The sequence below is a fragment of the Cottoperca gobio genome, chromosome 8 (assembly GCF_900634415.1).
Source record: "Cottoperca gobio chromosome 8, fCotGob3.1, whole genome shotgun sequence".
Lineage (NCBI taxonomy): Eukaryota > Metazoa > Chordata > Actinopteri > Perciformes > Bovichtidae > Cottoperca > Cottoperca gobio.
The window spans coordinates 11,134,212-11,159,467 of record NC_041362.1 but is presented as its reverse complement, the minus strand read 5'-3'; the positions used below and the strand labels follow the sequence as shown (position 1 = coordinate 11,159,467).

Below are 25,256 nucleotides of genomic sequence, written 5' to 3'. Positions count from 1 at the left end.
TACCTTGCGTCTCAAACTGCTTTGGTTGTGACGGAAAGATGTTCTCAAGAGTATGACTCATGGGTTTGTAAGCGTTACAAAGCAGCAATATAGTTTCTTGTTACTTCCTGTGAAGACGAGAGCGACTACTAGAGGTGTCAATACAGGGCGATGATCCGATAAAGGATCAGTAATGTATGTGGTGGTGTGTCTGTGTGGAAAAGGTAGCGATGGATGTTTGTCGTGAAATATGTGGTCACTTTAAATGCTTCTTCTTCTTCTGCATCAGCATCCTACATCTCAGATTATTTAGGGTGGTCTACTGCATTTTACAGAAACATGTGTTAATGTATTTCTGTACTGATATCTTTGAAGCAACATTATTCTTATGACTTAAAATTAAGGCTGAATTTGGCTTTTTTTGTTTTGCTCTTCATCACCTGTTTATTGTCCTTGATGGGAATACATTAACATTACTTAGCAATAAATAAGTCAGCTGATGATGAAATACTCATTACAAACTCCCTCTGAATATTTCTATTCAAGGCTTTCCTGGTATATTTTCTGCCGCATGCAACATTTTGGTTTTACTGATCGCAACAATTACCATATTTTAAAGCTGATTGCGCCTGATTTAACACTGCTCCTGATTTAATCCATCAAATAATCTCACATTGAGGCAAAAAATATATTTTTTCCTAAAGTAAGAATTCCTTCAACCGTGCTGAAATAAAAATCAATTGTTTACGACGCACGTCAACAACACATTTTTCTAAAGAGGATTACTATTCATTGTGTTGGGATTCAAAAGTTCATCTTTTCATTAAATATTTCCTTCATTGGCTCCAGCACTGTTTTTGTTTGCAGGAAAAAGTAATGTGAAGAATTTTTCTTTCTATTCATACAAAGTTCTCTAGCCTTGAGGTGTTGTGCAACTGTATCTAGGGGCAATACTAAGTGATCATTGGAATCAGAATAGCTTTTCACCTGAGCACTAAAACAAATCAAAACAAACCTGCGTGCTTTAAACTCCATCATAAATGTTAGACAAGCGTTATTCAATTTCATATCAAATGCTCATGAGATGCAGAGGCAGTGAATCAAGTTGTCACTGATGCGTTTGTTTCATAGCAGAGAAAAAAAAAAAGAAGTCTTCCACTTATGATGTGATAAAAATATTGGCTGTGTTGACAACTGATTTAATACTGGTAATAAAAGATATACGGTATGTCTGGGTCTTCAGAAACACACAGACATTTTGTAAAGTCAGGACAGAGCCAGACAAGACTCTCTCTCACACACACACACACACACACACACACACACACACACGCACACACGCACACACACACAGTCGTAAAATCCCACCATTTAGCCTGATCACACTGTCTCCTTTGGTTGGGAGCTGTTTTATCTGTCTGACATTTGCAATGACTTTTAGCGGAAAAACATTTCTCTGACGCTCAATGGCTGACAAATATCAGCGGGTTTTACCGAAATGAGCTCATCTAAAAATATTTACCATTTAGGGAATAAGTCTGTATTCAATAGACAGCCAGCTTTTCTACTCTGTGTGTCTTCCCAGAGCAGCGACACTAAAGAGATGAGCTCAACTGTCATAGCTATCATGAGCTTTGATTGAACGTTATGAAGGTACGACTTCATCGGCTGGATTTCCCGTGGATTACTTTTGAGAAAGAAAATAGAGCTCTGAATAGCAATTTCACCAATTGTGTCCACTTCACCACAGTCCCTTGTAGCCATATTTTGTGTCAGTATTGTTTTAGCATCAACCCCTCCCATAAAGTTATCTTTAGCATCAATCAACTTCACTATAACAATTTTAGTTCTTTCTTCCTTTTCTGTTTCTTTCCCTCCTCCCTTTCATCAGCCGACCTGTCAGTCATGTATCAATCCGTTCAATAATTCATAACTATATTTTTCTCTCTTCATCTGATAGAGGGACACCATTTGGTGCAGCGGAAACTGCGTGGACCCGAGACTGGGCCGTGAAATTGGAGTTCCAGGAGGGCATTAACCTGGCTGGGTATGTACATATTAATATGCTCATTATATACGTGGAGGGATACGTGGTCTGTGGGCACAACAGTGACATTCAAAAGGACGCGATGCAAAGGCACATGTGTTTTGTAGCGGGTGTATGCACAAAGGTCTTCGTCTTTAGCCCAACACAGGGAGCATTACTATATAGTATGTTCCCTAGCTCAAAATATACTCTTAATATGACACATTAACCTTTCAAACACATTATGCTCTCAGCAATGTTTCTCCCATAATATTAAATGTTCAATGAATGTTTCCCAGGGTCAATATGTTAAATCACCTACAACTTATAGCCTACTGATATCATACTACTCCCTCACATTAAGGGCTGCAACTAACAGTTATTTTAATTATTAATCCAAATAACAAATTCATTGTTTGATCTATAAAAATATCAGAAAATAGTGAAATTCTTTCCAGTTTCTCAAAGTCCAAGGTGATGCCTTTAAATGCCTTGTTTTGTCATTCCAAAACCCAAAGATATTAAGTTTAATATGAGAGCTGAAAACAGCATTTTCTGTTAATGGACTACACGATTAGTCGACTAAACTTTGCTGCTTCATAACACATTGATATCTCCATGATACGTACAGTATATCTCCACAGTGGCTGCATGTATTATTAATCATTTAAACTGCATTTTAAATTTCTTTCGTTCTTCTGCAAGTCAAAGTGCTAAGATAGTTCATACCCATCTCTTCCAATAAGGACCCTGGAAACATAGGAATGATCAGCCCAACACACACACACACACACACACACACACACATGCACACACGGGACACAGTCCACTCTCATACTCATGTTCACAACTCTTCCAATAATTCCCTCAACAGAGGGTTTAGAATGGCATTATTAATCATGTGCAGCTTCTGACAAAAACAAAAAAGTCAGCCAAATAACCCCGGGAAACAAAATGCAGCTTGTTTACGCAGACAATTAGTTCTCTGTCATGCACATCTTGTTTAAGAATTAAATGAATTAGCCTGCGGTAAAGACATATACATGGCGCGTGTTCGACCTTGTTCTCTGGCTGGCTGTACAGGGTCTATATTAGGTTACTGTAGCAGGCCAAAAAAACAAAATGAATGTGCAGCATCACCAAAGGATAGGAATTGTTCAGAGGACACAGTGAAGGGTGTGAAGGGGTACGGCAGAATAAAACAAACAATCGAACACAATAGCTGTTTTATTAATCATCTCACTTTTCTGAAGATGCTGTTATTGTGCTGCTTGTGTTGAGCCTTGAGGGTTATCAATATAGATTTGTTTTTTAGAGTTGTACATCATTCACAGAATTGTCTGTGCTGATGTATTAATCAATTCATCATTTACGTGTCTGTAGTTTAACTTTGCCACTTCTGTTATCAGCTGCCGCTTCATCACAGTTAATGATTTCGTTTTGACCTTAGCTTTGACTATACCTGCGCTCTGCAAGGGGCTCCTGTTGTTTTTGAGTCCCACAGCAAAGAATTCTGGGAGTTAGTTTTGCTTAAAGAGCACTTAGTTCACCCATATTTTAATGCCCCTATCGTGAAACACCACCCATTGTGTGGCAGGGTTATATAAATACACACTGAAGGCTCTTGAATTAGCATAATGACCAGCTGCAGACTTTAAAAGCTGTAATCAAGTTCCTCAATGAATCTATAAATGCTAATTAGACTCATTGAAGACGTGAAAAACACATTTTAATGCGCCTTCCAGCACCGTTAAAGTGTAGAGTGGAGCTGAGAAAATGAATCTGAGGAGGCCAAGCACTTACTGACATTGTATTGTGCTTCTTTATCAAGAAAGCATTACTCTGCAAAAATGTTATGGAATACTCTTGTGATTAGGTCAGTCCATTTAAAGATCTCTGCTTCTATTCTTACAGCAGACATAAACACTTTTTTTTTGTTGTTATAGCCTGACTCATTGTCCAGTCCATCACATTAACTCCCAGCACACTGGAGAAACATTAGTACAGCTCACTCAGCTTTGTGCTAGAGGCGATAGGAACGGGAGGGACACTGCAGAGCATCAGCACAGGATACAGTGCTGGTGAATAAAGGCTTTAAAGGGCCACATTCATGTAGGGCAAGCACAAAGGATGGCTGTGGGTGGAGGGCATTTCCCCCCTTTATTTTAGCAATAAAGTTCATTTGATATACATTATACTGCATTAGTGAACTTTGTACATGAAATATGTATGATACACAGCAATGTATGAAATATTAAATATATCCATTATGAATAGCCTATATATCATGTCAAAATAATATAGTGCTGCAGGTGCTGCACTGTCGCCTCATAACCATTTCTGCTAGCATGTTTTGACCTTTACAGTTACGCGAACAAAAGGCTGTAATACATACATTTATGCTAAAAGAGGACATACGATTCCTTCAACATTATTGTGTACTTAAGTGGCCATAACAGTGAGGTAGCTTCAGCAGAGTTTGTTTACAGGTTGTATCATTATTTTTATTTTGTTCTGCACATTTAAGAAGAAACAGAGTTCTCTTGTTTGATTACTCAGAACTTTTGTAGAAGATCACATGCTTACCAGTTGTGTATGTCTGGAAAATGTTCAATGTAACAATGAATGATCACCAAGAATAACTGTGTTCAAAATACTCCCTCGTCCTCCCAGATTTAGATTTATTTCTACAACACTACTATTTACTGAGTGGCTAAGTAACTAAGTAGAAGTTAAGCTTTATTCTCATTTGTTCAACTCCACAAATTCCCATTTTTTAAAATGTATTTGTATTATGTTACCTTTAGGCTACATCCATTCACACACGTCAACAACAATGTATGCATTGTTTCTTTTTTATTATCTATTTTAAATATAATTGGAGGTGCTGGGGGAAACAGAAAACACTGTGCAGCAGCTGAACTTATTTTCGGGTCAGAGCAGAGCACACCTGTAGCACAGTGTGTGTTGCTGGGTAACAATCTGTTTTCATTGCCTTTTTAAATAGCTAACTGATTCCCATATTTATGAAGAATTGACACAACAGCAACAGAGCATGCTGAGGGCAGATGGTTCGATTAGCTCGGGATGAGAGTATACATTTGCTGAACTTGTTGCTGTGCTCCTATGAAACTGTAATCTAATGTAAATATGCAAAATGCCAAGCAAAAGTTGGCATGCGAGATTTTGACAATTTGAGAAAGGCAAACATTAGCCAGGCCTTGATATTTACCATAGAGAAGAACAAATGTCAAGAGAGAGTTTGCTGAAAATAGAGCCGTTTATCTGATTATGCATTTAAAATCAGAAAATCTTTTTGAAAAGCTAAAAATAGAATAGAAGACAAAAACGTGGGAAAATGGATTGTAGAAATACCACACCCAGTGCAAACCCTCTATAAAGTAATCATTTACAATATTTTGTTCTCTAAGAATCTTCTAACAATTATGACTAATTTTTGAAAATATTACAACTTTATTTTCAAATTCTCAGAATTGTTTCCCCCTGACTGAAAAATATGAATATTTCTGCTTTATTTCTTGCATTTTCTCTCCATCTTTTTATTTACTTACTTGTCACTTACTTTCTGCAAAAGTCTATTCAAAACAAGCTTTAACAAAACACAAATGTAATAAGTGTAACTATGTTGTCATTGCAAAATGAGTGACAGAAAGAAATAACATTTTCAATCAATCCCAGCGACATGAGATGGGAAAAGAATTTACCTCATCTGTCACTTAAACAAACAATACACACCAGATACATCACTTCATTTTCTGTTGGCAAAGGCAGCGACACCACAGCAAGAAAACAAGGAGAGACAATCCTATCTCCGCTGTGTTTGTTAGAAACTGAACACTTTGACTCATCACTTCCTGTCACATTGATGTAACATTATAAGTGTATCTTGGGGTGGAATTTTCCTTTAAAAGCAAGACACATGTCATGATTTTCATCATGTTTAAACAAACAGATTGACATAATCTGACATGATTACATTTCTTTGAGGACATCCATTATGCAAATAAGCCGTCATACAGTAATTCCTTAAGTTGGCAGTGTCATACTTAAGCTGATTATATCAAAATCAGTCTGTCTGTTTGAGTTGCATGTTAATTTGGTGATGCCAAGCTCATTTGTGTCTCTTACCATTGTGATATACAAGCATGAATATGCATGAAGGACAGTTTAATACAGTCATTTCTTCTGACGGTGCACTAATGCCTGTCAGTGGCAATGCTGAGAAATGATATTGATGAGATGCGTTTAAACAGCCCTCCCAACCCCAGTACTTATAGGCCTGAAGATCTCCGATAATGAATATTCCATTCGAACATACAACACAAACATTCGTCTCCAGCTTAGACGTGAAGCAGTCAACATTTTCTAAAAAAGCTCAAAGAGACAGCATGCAATGGGTCCTTACAAACTTTTGACACTACTTGGCACACGCACATACATACCAAACACACGCCCTTGTATCGGCTGCCCTGAGCTGCCCCCCGACTAAAACCACTTGTTTACCCAGTGATCCCATGTCGGCGTCCAAACCGCGGTGACCTGGGAGCAGGGTGACTTTCCGCGGCCTTGCCTGCACTTTAGCCACTGTCTCTGGCTGTAGATCAAGGTTGTCCGGGTTCACAACCAGCGAGAGACGAGGACCCAATGAGAGTGAAACATGCAGGGACACAAGATGTTGTTGACAGCACAGATCACGTGCGAAGAACCACATTTGTAACTGCAGTGCTCCCAAAAAGCATTGCTCTATTATTACTGATGAATTATACATTAATGTTATTTACTGGTGCACTCTTGGGAGATGTTGTTTATTGTTTTCCCTGCTACTGTCCTCTATTGTTTTTCTTTTTATTAGGCATGAAGTGAAGTGTTCAGTGTAAAACTGATCAGGCGTGGGATGATAAATATTGGGCGCAACAGCAGAGTCAGCAGAACACATATTGTACGAGTTAGCATAAGATTTTGTTTATATTTCTTGATAGTAAGGTGAGGAAGATCGATGGACTGATGGTGCCGGGAGAACTGCACAGCACAGCCCTCAAATATCTTTCGACAGTAGCCCGAGGTGACCCAAATGTCACAAATAAATGGATTATAGTCAAACTCAAGCCTAATTGGAAAACCTTGAGGAAGTTGCAAGGATGTGTGCGGGACAGCTGTAAAAATGGGGATGAACAAGGAATTATTTACAATAAACAGAGTGAGAAACTGTTAAATTGTAAACGTCGATCTGTAGATCTGCATCAGGAAATGTCAGCAAACAATATAGTGCCAAAACGCTGGTTGATTATTGACACAAACGTTGAAAAGAATCTATTGCAGCATAAAACTTTCAGAATGTTGTGACGTAAACAGGTTTCACACCTGGCACACTGCAGCCTCATCCTCATCATCAGAGACAGAGCTCACCTCAGACATAAATAGGCAATTATTCTAATGCAATTAAACATGACTTGCCTCTTACAATCAATACCAATAATTTTCTCTAATCACAGGAAACGTGTCATCGAGGTCCAGCGGGGGTGTCGCTCCTCGTAATTAAGTCTCATCGTGCTTGTGAAAACAGGCCGCTCGCTCCCACTCCTTAACCTCATCCTTCCTCTGCAGCATCCAGTGCTGTCTAATTATGGGCTTCCAGGATGAAAAGTCATGGCCAAACACAATATATCCCACAAGCAGGGGCCATCGCGCACACACACACACACACACACACACACACACACACACACACACACACGCTGGCACTATAATGAGAAGAGAAATGTCTGCCTGTTGCTCACTTGACAAGCTCAGCTCTGTGTGAGTGCGCATGTGTTTTCTTATATTTGTGTGTCTGCCATGTCTTTTTATGTCTGAATGTTTGGAAGCAAAGCCAACGCCCTGCAATGACCTATGTGTCAACAAGCGAGTGGGAGCAGAGTGGTAACAGGATGTGGCCCATGAGGGATCAGCAACAAGACTAGAGCTATGCCAAACTCTTGCGTAACAAACAGCCTGTTAATGCAGCCACAGCCTAGAGGAGGAAGTGAGGACCAGAGGCTGCCCTGTTGCAGACATACCCCGCACGTACAATGAAATCAGTGGCGAGGATTGCCACATCATCATACCAGCCAGGCTTTCTGGTGACCCACAACATGTCGTGCTAACCTGGCTCTGTGGGTTATCTTATCCCAACAGGAGCATAGATTACAAATGACTTTGTGTGTAACATACAGTAGTATAAACAGGTATCTATCTGTTTGACAGCCTTTCAGGTCACTATTAGACCAACTTTGGACAATGACGAGTTTGTTTAAAGCTAATAACTGAATGGTCATGGTCCCCAGAGGATGAAACCTAATGTTTCTGATGACCCACTCACCATTTTTACCCCTCAAAAGTCCAAAGTTTCCCATTTGTACATGTGGTTTGGATTTTCCTAAACTGTAATGGTGACTGTATTTCAATGGTGGGGACCTTCATCATCATGGTAACAATAATAACCACTTGGATCCTGGTCATGGTTAATAGAAACCTTTGCTCATGATGGACCAGAGTTACATTATAATCAGTTGATTAACGACTGATTTTGTTGTTTTTCTTTGGAGGACAGTCTCTTTTGGATTTCCTGCTTAGGATGGGAGACACCAGTAAAATATACAAAGTGCTGCAGTATTTTAGTCCCTCTAGTCCTGTGCCTTGTAACTAGCACAGTTACCTCATCACCTCATTGACCTTTTAATTCGACAATGCCCAAAATCTCTGGAACTGCACTCTGTATACTCCACTGATCCATTAATTAACCCTATCCCAAATGGACATCGAGTTAGCATCGATTTGCTTATTGGACATAGGGAGCAATTCATCATTTTATACCGTGTGCTGGATTTTATTTTCCACAGCATCCACAACCAGGGCATACTGCGATTCTAAGACTTGTGTCTGGCAAGCCGAAGGCAATTTCCAAAGCATGTATTATTGAAAGTGACACCTCACTAACATTATCATCATTATTCACTCATGCACATTATTTTTGTTTGGGTGAGCAATATTCCAGCTTCAGCCCTGCTGGAGGAGATATAGCCCATGATCTCCCTCTGAGGCATCACATTCTGACATCCAGAGAGCTAATATGACAGCATATTACCACTGCAACCCAGCTTACCAATAACCTCGCTGAAATATAAGACTCTGTTCTGCTACAGAGTGGTCACAGACCTGTCCCCTCTCAGTGCTGAGTATTATAGTCATAGCTTTGGACAAGGTGCTTATTTAACCTTCCAAGCTACTGAATGTGTTCCTCAGCAATTGTTATTTCTATGTTAACAATATGCATCACGAATGAGGAGCTGGAGGTGCAACAACAATAAATCACTTTCTCCTATGTCCTCAAGTGCAATGTCATTAAAACCGGTTTCTGTGATAAGCGTAATGACCAATAAGTCAAATGGAAATTAAAAACATATCGTTTTCACCTTGTATTCGATATTTGTTTGCAATCTGCTTAATTGAGGGCGCAGGTTGTCTGCTAAATCACTAGCCCAATGTTGTACGGTACCACTGCCACACACATACAAGCGTGTGCACACACACACACACACACACACACACACACACACACACACACACACACACACACACACACACACACACCAACTAAAACATATAGATGTGAAGAACTAGAGAAGGTACAATCGGACCCCTTGACACACAGCTGGATAGATTGATGCAGGCTTGTCTCTCGATTCACAGCCCATTATTCTGCTCCTCTTCCAGCGTTTTCATCGAATGTTGATAGAGGAAAGACGGCGCTTTAGTTCGTAAGTAGTCAGGTATTAGATGCAACAATAAAAGTTCAAGATCTTCAGTGTCAAGAGACTACCTCATCAACATGTAATCAATAAGCTATTGGGAGATCAGTAGGTGCTATTTCACGAAAAGCAGTGCAACGCAGTCATTTTACAGTTTCTCTTGTACAACTTCTCTTTAGTCAATATCTAATCCACATCAGCAGGGAAAAGGGTAACATATATTCAACAGCGTATGACAGTTCAGACTCAAAACTCAGAAATGTGCCTGTTTTAGGTAAGCGGGACATTAGCAAGAGAAAATATCGTGTCCCAGGTGCTACATGCACACGAGCCAATATGGTTGTCTCAGGTGTGTAGCCTGTGTAGCTGTCCTTAAAGTTGAGTGGCTTAGTGGAGAAAACACCTTCAGGCATTTTGAAGGCATGGGCATCAATCACGCACAGAGGCTACAACGGAGAAGAGGGGCTGTTATTTCGATGTATTGTGTGTGCCCAAATGACATTATATTGTTAAGTGTCTTGTACTTACAGAAGGAAATGTTGAATCCAAATATATATTTTTTAAAGTCTCTGTGAGGAAGCACTCCATAAGAGTTAGATGTTTCCCTTTGTTGCACTTTTGGTATCTTTAGCTCTTAAGCAATCTTCTCAGCAGGGTTGGTCAACATGAGTGCTGCTCGCTTATTTCAAGTTAAATCATTTATTTTTCTCCACCATTTGGGGAGATATTGGAGCATATCCCAGCATGCCCTTGGAGAAGGTAGCACATAGTCACCAGTCTATCGCGTGGCTAACACACGGACATAAACGCTCACATTCACAGCTGCAGGCAATTTTAATCCTCTGACTGAAACTGAGTGACACAAAAGAGAACCCACTCCACATAGAAAACTGTGACTGGCATTTATGTCTTTGCATATACAGTAAAATGACAACGTTTTCATCATCCATCATCCTGGAAACTGAGCTCATTTGATATTGATAGTCACCTCAGAGTAAAAGGAAGAGGCAGACATCTATCATCTGGCCTTGATAGTGGTGTGAAGTGGGACCTTGAGTGACAACAAGGTGTCAACTACTTTGTCAGCATTTGATGGACGGACATGAGTTCACCACCTGAGCACTCTGAAGATAGATGGGCCCGCAGCTGCTGTTGCACTTGTCATGTCTCTTTTAGGAATAGTCCATTCATGCACACCAAATCACACAAAGCACATACAACCATCCCCTCTGTGCCTTAACTTCCAAGGTCACACCCTACCACCCCCTGATTTAAAATCCCCGAGCTCAAATTTACTCTTTGAGTCTTTGAGATAAAGAGATCAACACCGCGGGACCTCTGCAGTCTCATTATTCTAATTCTGTGTCGTGCTGTGATTGGCACAGGTTTCAAATGAAATACTAATACAGTCCATGTGCCAGAGTGATGCTTTTATTTTGACATTCATATACACATTTTTTTTTAAAGTGTGGCCTGTAACATCAATGTATTCCACACTTTCCGTTTGACATTATTGTACAGTAATTGAAACTGAAAGCATGTAATAATGTCAAATTTAAAGTCACACATTTAATTTGCCACACACACACACACGAAGACGGTTTCTCTGACAGAGGTTGACACATGAAGGAAAACATGTCATTTTTTTCAGTGGGCCATTTTCACACAATGTCCCTCACATGTCCCCAAAGAAGTCCATTTTGAGCTCTCTCTCAGACGAGTGAATAAATGTGTCATTACTCAACACCCTCGCTCACACTCGTTCCTTCTCTCTCCCTCTCTGTCACCAGTTCTGACTCGCTCGGCCACACCCTCCTTTATTTTACCACACCAGCGGGGCCCGATGACAAGCCATTTGTCAAAACAACATTTTTATTGCTATTACTCGCTCGCGTTATTCTCCAATTATAACTTCTACACTTGTGACATTTGTGCAGCCATTTATGTCTCATCTTGAAATGAACTGTTAACAAATCATCAGGCTCATAAAACTGCCTAACAGGACTTGATGTGACTGAGCTTATGGCCTTTTATGGAATGCAGCAATAAAAATGTATATATAGTTTTTTTTTATTATTTCTCCCCAGAGAACGATTTTGTGAATGTTTGATTCATTGAAATCAGAAATATGTATTCGACTTAATCTGGTGCTAAAGTTATCAGTCTACTTTGTAGTATATAACCTTGATTCATGGAGACTACTTTGACATTGGGGAGGTCTGGAAGCTCATGCATGAACTTTACAAAGTCTGTTTCCAACCTGAGGAACAGACGAGCCCTGGGGTCAAACATTCAGACACACAGGTAGACACACACATATTCCTCAGTGGATTCCAATGGGCCAAGCATTGCTTCTTCTTTTTTTTCATGTGTTTCTCCCTCTCCTCCCATCCCATCTTATTTTAAACACAAGGTGAATCATCCTCTAATACCCAAGGCTAATCAAAATGGTATGAGACCAGCTGCAGCTATGAAATGCAGAAATACTTTGGGTCCCTGTGCAGCTGAACTTCTACATCTTTAGTCACTTTCTCTTCCTCGGGTCAAAGGTTACCAAAGGAAATAAATTTGAGTCGGAGAAATTGCCCTGGGAACGAAGCTCTGAAACCAAGAAATATGGTGTGTGTGATTTTAAAGAACTATTGCCATATCATTTACTTGAGTTGAGATCTAAAAAAAAGACTTTCATTATTATTAACAACAAAACAGAACATGTGAAACACTAATTAAATAATAAGCTAATTTTTATCAAAACAATTCACATTTTCTAAACTGTCTTATTTTAAATCAATGTATCTGCAAAGCTTATTTGTGTACCTGTGTAGACTAATGTCACAATGGCTCAGATGCGATGGTGAGTTTTTTGTGTATGTATGCTATACCTGAATGTTGATATTTTTTATTTTTCATGTAAAAATCATTAGACAAAACATACATCAAAGACAAAACTAAAAGGTTTATTCTTTGCTGCAGGTTGTGGCTTCATAAGAGCCCATACAGAGTGGCCTCACTTATTCTCCCTGGATGTGAAAAGACCAACCTATTATTTCTATTTCTCTCCTGATGTTTCATAAAATGTCAAAATAGTTACGGCTCATCCTGGAGCACTTTAAACTTTTATATGACTTTAACTCCATGCCGTGATTTCACAGAAAAATAGATGTTGTTGCCTTCTTCAGGCCCTCTGGACAAATTAAATGCATATTACTTCTTTTTTTTTGTTACCTTCTTGACATTATAAATCCATTATCATTTAGATGAAATTGGCGTGCAATCTGAATCTCTCAATGTTCCTTTCCACAATTGCTTTTAATTGCTTTGTTGCCAAGAGCATAAATTATACAATTTCTTTATAATCAACTCATTTCGGTATGTTATCTCTGTCACTGTTTGCACAAACATTGTTGAGAACAAAACCTCCTTTCAGTAAAAGTATTTTTTAAACATTAATTTCTGGACTGTGGAGAAAAAGATCACTGGTTTGGAGAGGAGAGAACCAAATGTGCTTCATCGGCTGATATACTGTATGTCTGGACATCTTCTGTGCATGCTTATAGGCTCAGACTGCTCCCATCAATAAACTGTACCAAATCCCTCATATGTGGTTAACCTTTTATTTTTTACACTTTGAACCGGAGCAAATTATATAATTCATGAAATGCCTTTTAGTTTCAGTGGATTCCGACGTGTTTGCGCGTGCCAATTTGTTTTAGTTTGGAGCGCAAGATGAATTGGGACAGCAGGCTCGCCTTTGGGACAACAATTTGTTTGCTTGTAAGCTTTTAAGATCCTGTTTTATTTACATGCACAAATCTGGCAGTGGCATGAACTCCAACTCAATGCCTCTGGGAGGAAGGGCAGAAGCCAAGTGAAGCTCTTCCAATCGGGCTCACTTAGTAAGCCACACACACACAAGCCAAAAGAATATGTATCATTTGTTCATTTTATTACTTTGTGATTCCGCTGAGCCGAAGACATTTCTAAGTTTCCCGTCTAACGTTGTATACCCCATCTGCTATTTGTCAAAATGGTTAGATTGTCAGAGTGTGTTTGTATATTTTGTCTGGAAGTCAAAAGGCCTGCAATCAGCTGTTGGAATGATCTCCATGGCACTTAAAATGTTATTCATTCAATCCTACGAAGTCTCAGAGAAATCTAGTCCAGCCCCATCTATAAGTGCCGGCTGCAGTAATTGCTCTCAGTGTTTTGTCCCCATGCAGTTTACAGTAAATGAAAGATGTGTTTCACTTTATCAGCACATAGAAATAAAAAGTCTCTGAGAAGGCAGGCATGTGTGTTTTGACTGCAAAACATCCATGGAAGATGCATCCATGTGATAAATGAGAGAGAGAGAGAGAGAGAGAGAGAGAGAGAGAGAGAGAGAGAGAGAGAGAGAGAGAGAGAGAGAGAGAGAGAGATAGAGAGAGAGGAGAGAGAGAGAGAGAGACTCTTTTCTAATGCAAATAAGATGCATTTAGGTAAACAAATGATCAAGGCTCACAAAGTAAGCATACGGTGTTAGGCTTCCAAAATAGAACACCGTAAGGTTGTGAGTTCCATACCAGGGCTGCCTCCATTGTGCCTCTGAGCAAGGCACCTTGAGTTGCTCCAAGGGGACTGTCCCTGTAGATGCCACAAGTGCACACTTTCTCAATTCTGCGATAAATCCACTTCCTCTCGGCTTAATATAGATTCTAACAATCGTTTATCAAATTAAGTTGGTGTCTCGGAACGGTGTGTCTGTGTGGCCAGAATGTTTGATTTAGTCTCAAGAAACAGAATTTGTGTCCGTATTTGTCAACTGTACTTCAATGATTCTTGGTTTTGCCGGTGACCACTTGGCTCATGTACCCATCAGCCCTTTTCAGGATAAAGCTGTGGCTTTTTCAGCACTTTGAATAATGGCGTACAGTAGGTATTCACACACATTGTCCTTCAGATCACACATTACATAGCCATCATTGTGTTTCAGGTTGTGCCAACGCCCTCTGGCTGCGTACAGGGGTGTTGCAGCCTCAAAGGGTTTCAGTCTACAGCTTTTCCTCACTGAAGCTCGCCTTTCATGTCACTAGTGCTACAGTAGGACTTGTCTGTGCAGACGCAGCCAACCTCTTCCTCATGACGCCACCGAGGCTGGGCTCAGAGGGCTCCGATCATATTATTTAACACACCCACCCTGGATGAACACTTGGAAGGAAGACAAGGCGGTGTAAAGGGGGGTACAAATGACAAGCAGGATCCCTGCACCTGCCAGCCAGTCTCTGATTTGACTTCAACGAGGCTTGCTGGAGCGGGACAGCATCCAAGGATCGCAGCGGATCACCTGTTATTTTAATGGAATTTTCACTTTCTTTTTTTTTTTTAAATTATCTTTAATACAAGAAAGGCTGTGTTTTTGTGGACTATATCAATCTCTCCTGTTACTTTTTTTTTTTTTTCAGTTATCACACATTTGACAGCTCACTCCGTGCTGGTAGAAATACAAGGAAGCAGATTTTAGGAAGAATATCGCTGTTTTTAACAGGACCCCCCACCACACCCCACCCCCACCTCCCTCTCTCCTCCTTCCTGGTACCTCTTCTTAGCGATTTATTTAGTGGTCCGTCCTCCTGACTCTGTATCCTGCTCAACAAGGCAATGAATGAAGATCACTTCTTGAGTCGCTGCCAGTGAAGTGTTCAGAGCTCACAATGTGTCGGTCAGTCCACCTGTCTGACTGGGAATGAAGAATTTGGACTATTGTTAAAAAAAAAATAAAGCACATCATGGAGTTGTCAACATAGGCTGACACGCATTATGTGTGCAATTATTACAGTACATCTTCAAGCCCACATCGCTGCTTTGTCATCGTATAACAGTGTTGGACATCAATGTCGCTGCCTGTAAGGTGCGCTGCGCTTAAAGCTTACTCTGCGTAAAGAAAAAAAATACATATGAAGATGATATTGTTTCGTAAATTCAGAGTGTTTATTCTCATGGTGTTTTTGGTAGCATGCACTATGCACATCATGATTGACTTGTTACCGAAACTAGAGAAGCGGGCAGCGGACAGCGGGGACGGCGGCTGTCAGTGCGCTCACCACCCGGGCGGGGAGTCTCAGGGCTGGGGGAAGCAGCGCGCCAGGTCGGTGGCTGAAGCGGGCTGGCCTAACAAGCACACGCTAAGAATTCTGCAAGATTTCAGCAACGAGCCGAGCTCCAACCTCACGTCGCATTCCCTGGAAAAGATCACTGCAGCCGCCGGGGACAAAACGGAGTCCTACAGGAGGATGGAACCGTCGGCGGGGAAGACGAAGGACCACAAGCCGCTCATCGGAGACGCGAGCGGGGGTCGGACCGTCCCTGCCCATGGTGTATCGCGACTGTCCGTTCTATTTGATCATCCTTTATACAAGGTTGACCTTCCTTCGCTCACGAACGATGACTCTTTGTTTAACGTCAACACTGACATCAGGTTTTACCCGAGAGCAACAGGAAACCAAGGATGGTAAGCTGACAGGAATGTGTTTTAAGTTAAAGGGTTACAAGTGGGACAGTGAACAAACTGCTTTAAACATATCTGACTGTTGATGGGATGCAAGTATAGGGAACAAAAGCGGGTGGTGTTAGGCTACGTGTTTGCTTCATAAAGAAATATAAGTAATATGATATCTACATTGAAGTAGTTTAATTCATCATTTAATTCACTGGCTTGCTGTGTAATGTTTGTCCTATTTTTACCCAATTTGCATAATGTCCATGCAGGCCTACAAATCATGAGACATCTGTCTGTCTGTTTGTCTGTCTGTCTGTTTAAATATCATCAAATTAACCAGCGGACAGGTTGTTCAATCTAGTCAGTTTTCTCTGCCTCCACTATAATGTCCACTCATGCATCTGCTGCATCCACCCATCTATCTTATTCTCATGCCATCTTACCCTTTAATGCACACAATTTATGAGTAACCAACCTGCTGGATTTTTTTAATATATACCAGTCAATAAAACTGCATTTTAACCTCAAAATAGTAAAGAAATCCATGTGTTACTACAATGAAATGCTCTGTGCCAATTCATGCAGCATCAATTAGTCTGATACAGTATTGCAATAAATACCGCAACCACCAATTACATAGCTTAAAATAATCTGCAGGAATCTGCTTGCACCACAACTTTTTGTTAAACCTCCTCTCCACTCCCTGTTTTTCAGGAACAATGAGGCGGGGAACGAGGAGGAGGAGGAGGAGTTCTCTCCAACGGGAGAAGTGACAGCAGAATCTTACCCCAACTGGTTACGTTTCCACATCGGTATCAACCGCTACGAGCTTTACTCCAGACACAGTCTGGTGCTGGACGCCCTACTGAAGGACCTCGTCACACAGAGGATCACCAGCGTGGGTGAGTCACTCATGGAGAGCTGTGTTACCCAGGTGTGTTTGTATGTGTCTAGACAGAAGAAATTGGGCCAAGATTTATCCATATCCATAGTTATCTATCAAGTATTGGCTCTGAGGTTGGTTCCTTGTCACTAAAACTTGAGAAGAGTCTGCCAACGAAATGTTATTTTCCTTTCATTTTTATTCAGGTGAACTGTGTGTTGAAGAAGTACCTACATATATTTTCATTACAGTAATATCTGTCTCAATGGAAATGTTACTATCCTACAATATAATGCATCTCCAGAGGCTTTTCCAGCCTGGCACGAGTAAAATGATGTTGGTTGAATACAATAAAAAGTATTCATATTACAAAAATAAACCTGAATTAAGTCTGGGGAGCTGTATCAGCCATCAGAAACCCAAACTGGTTGATTAGATTTTTATTAGGAATTTAAAAGAACAACAGCTCAAAAGAGTGTCATGAAAGAAAAAGCACTTAAAAGCTTTACTAAAAACAAAACATACACATATCGATAGAAACAACATAAACCTTAATAGTCCTCGTTGCAACTCCACGCCCATGATTTAAAAAATCTAAAAATAAGAAAACCTAGAGTGAGGTGTGTGCACCTGACTTCCTGTGTATACAGTGTGCATGTGTGTGAGAGGGAGGCTACAATCACACACATCTGGCCCTTTTATCTGCATTTCTGCCTGTGTGTGCAACTTTATAAATCTGTGTTCAGCTGCCTTTTCTCCTGGGAGCATACTATAGATTCTAACAATCCTTGTTTATCAAATAATGTGTGTGTGTGTGTGTGTGTGTGTGTGTGTGTGTGTGTGTGTGTGTGTGTGTGCTTCGAACAGCACGTTGTGTTACTGCTGCTTAATGACTATATATATACAAATCTCCATCAGCAACTCATCTCACCTGACCAACCTTTGAATAGGAACATGCCGTGTGTCCTGTGAAAGTAAGGATGCGTCACAACTTTAGAAAAGAAGGATCACACATGCCAAACAAACTTCCCATAGCTACCAAACGTTTTCAGGCAAACTTAATGTCTGAATGTCTAAACATTACTTTCATTACAAAATAGTGTCTTTCATTTGGAACCGGATGATTAATAGGTGTAAATTCTATGTAAAAGTAAGTGAACCTGAGCATCAAATCAAGCTTTGAGAAATTCTGTTCTGACAAAAAGTGAGAAAAGTAAAAATATGTGCAAAGGTTCCATTAAAAATAAGTTATTTCTGCAAATTATTTGGCCACTGTCAGTTTTTCTTCATAAGATACAGGTCTGCTATGAAATCTGTATTTTTCTCCAGTTTTTACTGTAAATAATACACTATAAATGTTTGTTTTTTTTAGTTATTATACTGATACCATCTTGGCCAAATATCCTCTGTGAAAGAGATGTTGTCTGATGTTGTGAACATAGCTTATCATTGTTGCTATAGTGGCTCCGAAGCAACTGGACAGTGAATACCAAAATGTCCTCCAGTGGTGCATGTTGTTATCTCTATCTCTTTGTGTATCAGTGTTATTGTATTTCTTATTGACGCTGCCTCCACTGTCTCATTTTTATGATTCCCTGACAGGCAGCTCACAATCATTCATCATTCATGCTACACATCTCAGCTTGCACTTAGTAGTGTGTGTGTTTTTGTTCCCCTCTGTTTATGATATATAAACCATCAATCTGCGCCCAGACACACCTACAAAACACTGTCTCTCTTCTGAAAAGAAAACCCAGTGCCTTTTCTGTCTGGTAACATGCATTACAGCTTTTGTGCCCCGTAATTGGTGCACACACACTTACCACATATCTGTTTCACTACAATTACAAAACAGAGACGGCGTTTGAAAGTTCCCCAGTTCAGCAGTTTCTGTACCTCCCTCCTCTGTTCTCTCTCTGCGGCCTTTTGTTCATTCTTCAGCTGGACTCATAGATCACAGGCACAGTGCCGTGAGGTGGCACAGGTGAGAGCAGGGGGGGGATTTATCATCACTGTACAGGATTCAGGGGAATCTGATGGTGGTGGGCGAGGCCTGGAGCTTTGTGAAAGACTAGAGAACATGAAGGTTTAGGAAAGACATCGATTCATTTGTGCACGCTTGGAGAAACGGAACAAGAGATGGATGGTTAGATCATCGGCACATACATTCGTGCGCTGAGACAGATGGCCTTTAGGAGAATCAAAATAATGTGTGAGTTTACTGTTGAACAAGTCCTGTTTGATTGCATGTCAGCGCAGACACGATCCAGAGGAACAATCAGTCGAGCTTTGCCGGGTTTTTTCCATAGGGGATTACCTTTTGTAGTTTTCAATTAGAAGCTACATTTTGTAAATGTCCAGCACAGAGCAGAGAATTGAGGTCAGCTCCTTACGGATTGTGGCTTATGGGTTCAAGGTCACAGCTTCCAAACATAGTCCGGTCGTTTGCAATCTCTCAACGGTTTTAGGCTTTTGCTATACAGCTGTACCAAGTTCAAACGTTACTCTGGGGGGCACTTATCACTTGACCTGGCTGCAGCAAGTCTTGCACATGTGTAGGCCTAATGTTCTCAATGTATTTAATTTCACTAAATATCCATCCTCTGTCTCGAAGAAGAGGAAGACCTGATGTTACGTAGTTTGTACTTTGCGCAACAGTGGATGTGAAAAACAAAAGCTACGGTAAATGGGGAAGCTTGCCAGCGGTGAGTTAAGCAAAGGGAGACAGGCGGAGCATAACTGAGAGAATGGGAGTAAAAGGATGACTTATACGAGGAACGAGGAAGAGGAAGAATAACAATCTGATAGAAACACCAAGAAAGTCAATAAACACAAAAGACAGTTCTATGTAGGGGGTAGAGTGCAGTCAGCTACTAAGCCAGCAAGCCATTCAGTAAGTGGGTCCACTACAGAAGGCTTATGTTGATTTTGGGGTTAGGCAGAAGCACTGTGTTGTGTAATATGCTCAAGTTAATGCGCTATAATAAATGGGCAAATCCCCCGAAAGCCTGTCCATTATGACAGAAACACAAGGCATTAAGACAGGCCTGGCGGTCCCTTTGTTTGAGTCGGAGGCAGGCAGGAAGCTCACAGTGAGTCTCCATCAGCCTCTGGGAGACACCGTGGACATGACTGATCGTCAGAGACATGTGCTCCTCTCCCGGGGCACAGGAGGTCAGCTTGGTGGGAGTGAGAGGAGAAGTGGTTCAATGTGCACAAGGAAATCCTGACAATGTGTAGAGAGAGAAACATCTGGTCAGAATCAGGTCTGCACATAAACACACATGGATGGAAACATACAGTTCATTTTTGATTTGATTCAGGAAATGAAGATTCCTCCGAGTTGTGATACAAATGCATGTTCCAAATGTAACTGCACTATATTAATACGCTGCTTAACTGTAGTTTCAGTGGACTTCAGTGGACTTATTTATTTATTTACTTTTATTTGATGCAAGATACAATGAAGCACACAGTAAAAACATTACATTTACAAACTAAACATGACTACGGGTGTGTTGCTGAATTAACCAGGATTTGGTAGCTCTCTTAAAAGATGTGAAGTTTGTAGCAAATGTCTTGTGATCCGGTAGAGAGTTCCTTTCACAGAAAAAGCAATCAGAGCAAAAGATGTTTTGCAGAATGAAACCTTACAACTGCTACTTGAAGCTGCGCTGGTGGATCTGCGAAAGCTCTGTAATCTCTTGATGTATTTGCAGGACTTCTTTCACTCAATCACTGTGCGTTTTGTGTCTTTCTCAAGGCGACACATGTTATTCTGAAGACCGAGTCGCTCTGTTACACTCAAACTGTCCATTTCCAGTTCCATCCCTCCATCAAACCCAGAACTAGCTGTAGTTGTCAGCAGATGCTTTTCACGCCACTCTGTCTCTCAGTCACACCCAGCTCCTAACTTCCACAATCGCACTTTGATTGTACAGTGTTTGGCAAATTGGTCAGCAGATGTGATCGCTCTATTGTGCAGCCATGCCAAATTGCATCCTCCAAATTGGCAAATAACAAAACAGCTGTGCATTTGTGCGGGCACAATTCTGTGTGTTTATGTTTATATGAGTGTGTGTGTGTGTCTGTGTGTGTTTATGCTACAAATATTCATCTAACATCTTGATTGTTTTTCCTCTCAGCCATGAAATCAGGAGGCACCCAGCTGAAGTTGATCATGACTTTCCAGAATTATGGACAAGCGCTGTTCAAGCCCATGAAGTAAGTAGCACAGATAGACCACACATGCATAATACACTACACCACTTAATCTGGGTATTGCAGATATTGTTAGTACCAATCTAACATAACTTTCTCTGCTTTGAACACATTTTATAGATTTGAGCAAATCTGCATTTTCCCCTTAAAAATAACTTGCATCAAAAATCTGTTTGATGCGCCCACTTGTAATGCATACCTTTCAAGAGGGCTACAGAAAATCTCATCTGAAGCACAGGCCAAGCACTGCCGCTGCATCTCTCGGTGCGTTTTGGTACACAGCTCTCCCCTCTGTGTGATCTTTTTCTGTCTGCTTTTTAATTAACATCAACATGTGTTAATTAAAATGAGCATTGAGCCATCGTCGAGGCGTCTTTAGGGAGGCATATATGCTAGCAAAGGCGCATGGCACATGAAAAAGAAATACCCGCCCTCTCAGCTGTCTGAGTTTTGCCCGATGAATTCCCATGCCGACGTAGATAAACAGCGTCCAGGCCAACTGGGCTGCAAACAGAAGTAATTGCTCAGGAGTCTGGTTTGATTGCTATGAAATGCAGAATAAGTTTCCACATGAGAGCCTCAGTGGAGAATATGAGATTCTAGGAAGTAGAGATGGAGGCAGACAGAGGGGGTGTTTGTGTGTGTTTTTCTCGCAGAACTGATGAATGATACTTGTCTGAGCTCTAAGTGTCACATCATGATAACGTGCACAGGTACAGCTTGTTTCAAGTGGCCCAAGACCATTACCATACCAGCCACAGCCACGCTGGTGGGAGGAATAAGGAGTTTAGTCCTTTGAGTTCAACATCGGCTTGAAAATGAATGATGCTGCTGAATATCTCTTCACTGTCAGGGTGTGATTTATTGAGAGGTTTGCAAAGTTTATTCACCTAATGTGTGGTGGTCGTATCCCTTATTCAGCTTCTCTGCACCTGAACTCAACTTTATATCTTAATATATGCACAAAAACTGCAGCAGTAGCAGTTCAGTGTTGCGCACGAGTCATTTTTCTGTGTCCTAACTTGGTATTTCATTTCAAGATCAATCAGTGGCTGAAATTTTAGAACATGAGGCATTGTTTACACATGTAGCCGCAGAGAATGCGGTCCAAACAATGCCATCTGAGCATCTATTGTAGCTTTCATACATGCAAACCTTTCAAGTCAACAATAGCTCCCAGCAGGCACAAATGGCACAGTCAAAATCTGACAAGAGCAAAGGTGTGTGTGTGTGTGTGTGTGTGTGTGTGTGTGTGTGTGTGTGTGTGTGTGTGTGTGTGTGTGTGTGTGTGTGTGTGTGTGACTACAACATCAGCAGTCATGCAATGTCTTATTATACATATTCATATACTGTATACTTCATACACATATACACATTCAAGTGGAACACGGATAAGGAGTCTCTTAGGAGTGAAGGTTGTGTACATATATATTATGTATTTATATAAGTCTTGAACTTAAATTGGTAGATGTTGAGTTGTACTTTTATATTTGAGTATTAGAAAAAGTTAGTTTTTTTATATACCTTAATTTAAGCTGGTTGAAAGATTGCCTCAGGTTTAGAGTTATGAGAATGGAGAAGGTAAAAGATTAAATTGTACGTGTTTTGAGTTTCATTTGAAACCGTAAAGGTTTGTGTTAACAAAAGTGCAGTTTATTACAGTAGATGTAAGTAAAAGTCTTTCTCAGTTGCTGTCAGAAAGCCTTTTTGACAGTAATTACATGTCACTTTCTGAATTATATGCTACAGATTCCTGCAGCTCTTTATTTAGCCCGTCATATTTTATTTAAATGCGTTGCTTTGACTGTCACAATCATCTGTCTCCAGTGTTTACATACATTATTCAAAAGTCTTCAGAGCGGAAATACAAAATATCAGAGTTTTCTAAGATAAATAATGTAGAAACATAACCTTTGTTCTACTTTTGTTCGCGCACATCATGAGGTTTTGATGTTTCTATCATGGCTTTGATGTGTCCCACTTTTATTTTAGGATCTGTGGTGCATTCTGGGTACAGTAGTTCAGAGTGTTGCTGTGTTTTTTCTTCGCCTGTCCCATTGTGTAGCATCAAGTGGTGCTTCAAAGAGGCTTTGATGTTTCAGGACTCCTTTGAGCCGAATGCAAATCTGTACAGTGGCATGGGCCAGGAGACTGCACAAGCTGACAGCTTGCCAGACACCTCCACACAATGTTTTCAATGTGCAGCTCTGGGGAAAAAAAAGTTTGCTTTGTTTTATCTGACAAACTCTATGATTGTGTTTGGTGATTTAAAGCGGGTGCCCACAACGGGGTAGAGGATGCTTGTTTCGTTTTTTAAACTGCAATTTGGTTAAGTGTTTTAAGTCACCACGGCTTGTTTTTCCCCCCCACCACAAAAAGGATCTCCTCTAAATTCTGTGCCAGCCAAATGTTTGTGATCCTCCCAATAGTTTTAATCTGACAATCAAATATGTACAAATATAGTCCCTCAGTTGTGGATATTGTAAATGTGGTAAAATCATGCAAAACTGCAGGAATATGTCCTCGACTACTCAGGAAGAGTAAAAAGTGTATAATGATGGTTGTGTCACTATTAATACACAATAGTTTACATTTGAGTTAAAGATGGAAGGCTGTACCAAATGTCTTTTTTGTTTTACGTTCTAAGCTTCTGGTTTTCAAATAAAGCTTCTGTTGTCATATTTTATGATGGCGTCACCCTAAGAAGAAGGGGGGACTTTTTTGTGTTATTGTGGTTATATAAATGTAATTTATGGTACTTTTATGGTACTGATTGCTGCTACACCTTTGTGTACGGCCAGCTGGAGATCAAACAGTTTTTTGGACAGCAGTGAAAAAGTTGTTTTTTAAAGGTTACACGCCAACAATATGGATTGAGCCAGAATATTTTGTTAGATAAAAACATATTGTGAATATTTGGAAATGATAATGGTGATGATGGATCTTTGTTCAATATATTCTGACGTTTGGACGTTACAAAGCTCTGGAGTTATTGGAAATGTTTGGATCACACTTGGGAAATAATCCTACGCAGCCATAATAATAATAGTGTAGCCTAATCTATATCCGCAACTGTGCGGACACACCTGGTTTAGCAGAATGAATGGACATGCAAAGTTAAAATTTGAATATTTAAACATTATGAATGAAACTTCGAAGCTTCCAACTGTCCGGTACAGCCCTAAAAGATCGGGATATCTGATGGCTCTGAATGTAAGCGTCAAAGGCTAGAGAGGATGGAGAGGAATGAAGTGGCAAGTGAAAAGAGAGAGCGCTGGTGTTGGAAGACAGATGAGAGGCAGAGATAGACCGGAGGGTAGGGGAGAAGTCGGCACTGCCAACCCGTCAAGAAACTGGGTCTTCCAGCAGGAGCCAGGTTACAGGCTGAGCGGAGACCCTCCATTGCCAGGCCTCCGTGTGTGTCTGGCTCAAGTTTCTGGTGCCCCTATCCTACCCATCCCCTGCCAAAATCCTGGTTGTGGTTTGTGTATGCAGAACCACAATGCTCATATCATGCTAATTGGATTTGTCAGATGGAGGGTTGAGGGATTGAAGGAGGAGGTGTAAGCCTCAGATATGCAAAGAAAGAATTAATTTCTCCATCGCACGCTGTTTGACAAGTCGGTTTCCAACCCTCGCTTTGATTTTGTTGATCATCTCATAGTTCAAAAATGGTTTACACGTTGCAAGAATAGCTTAGAACGTCACCGTTTGTTGTGTACATGCCCCAGCCATGCCGAGAGCTGTTATTTCAACACACAGGGTTCATTGCATGTAAACATCATGCGCTGTGAACGTATATATAGGGCACACATGCCCGTCCTTTAGCACCGTGGGGACTCAGGAGACGTTCTCATATGCATG

At 40.6% G+C, this 25,256-nt stretch overlaps 1 protein-coding gene and 1 long non-coding RNA gene across 2 annotated transcripts in view; both read left to right on the top strand.

Annotated features, from left to right (window-relative positions):
- LOC115012449 (uncharacterized) overlaps window positions 1-13,216 on the top strand; it is a 130,324-nt gene extending 117,108 nt beyond the window's left edge. The window contains exons 4-5 of the long non-coding RNA XR_003832684.1: window positions 1,940-2,026; window positions 12,787-13,216. This is a non-coding gene — a long non-coding RNA (uncharacterized LOC115012449). The remainder of the gene's footprint in view (window positions 1-1,939; window positions 2,027-12,786) is intronic.
- A 1,593-nt stretch (window positions 13,217-14,809) lies between these two features.
- The window catches only part of fam20ca (FAM20C golgi associated secretory pathway kinase a), a 40,014-nt gene continuing 29,567 nt past the window's right edge, over window positions 14,810-25,256 (top strand). Inside the window, exons 1-3 of the mRNA XM_029438041.1 lie at window positions 14,810-16,300; window positions 17,003-17,190; window positions 21,317-21,395. Coding sequence (XP_029293901.1) covers window positions 15,747-16,300; window positions 17,003-17,190; window positions 21,317-21,395 — 821 coding nt within the window. The 5' untranslated portion in view covers window positions 14,810-15,746. The remainder of the gene's footprint in view (window positions 16,301-17,002; window positions 17,191-21,316; window positions 21,396-25,256) is intronic.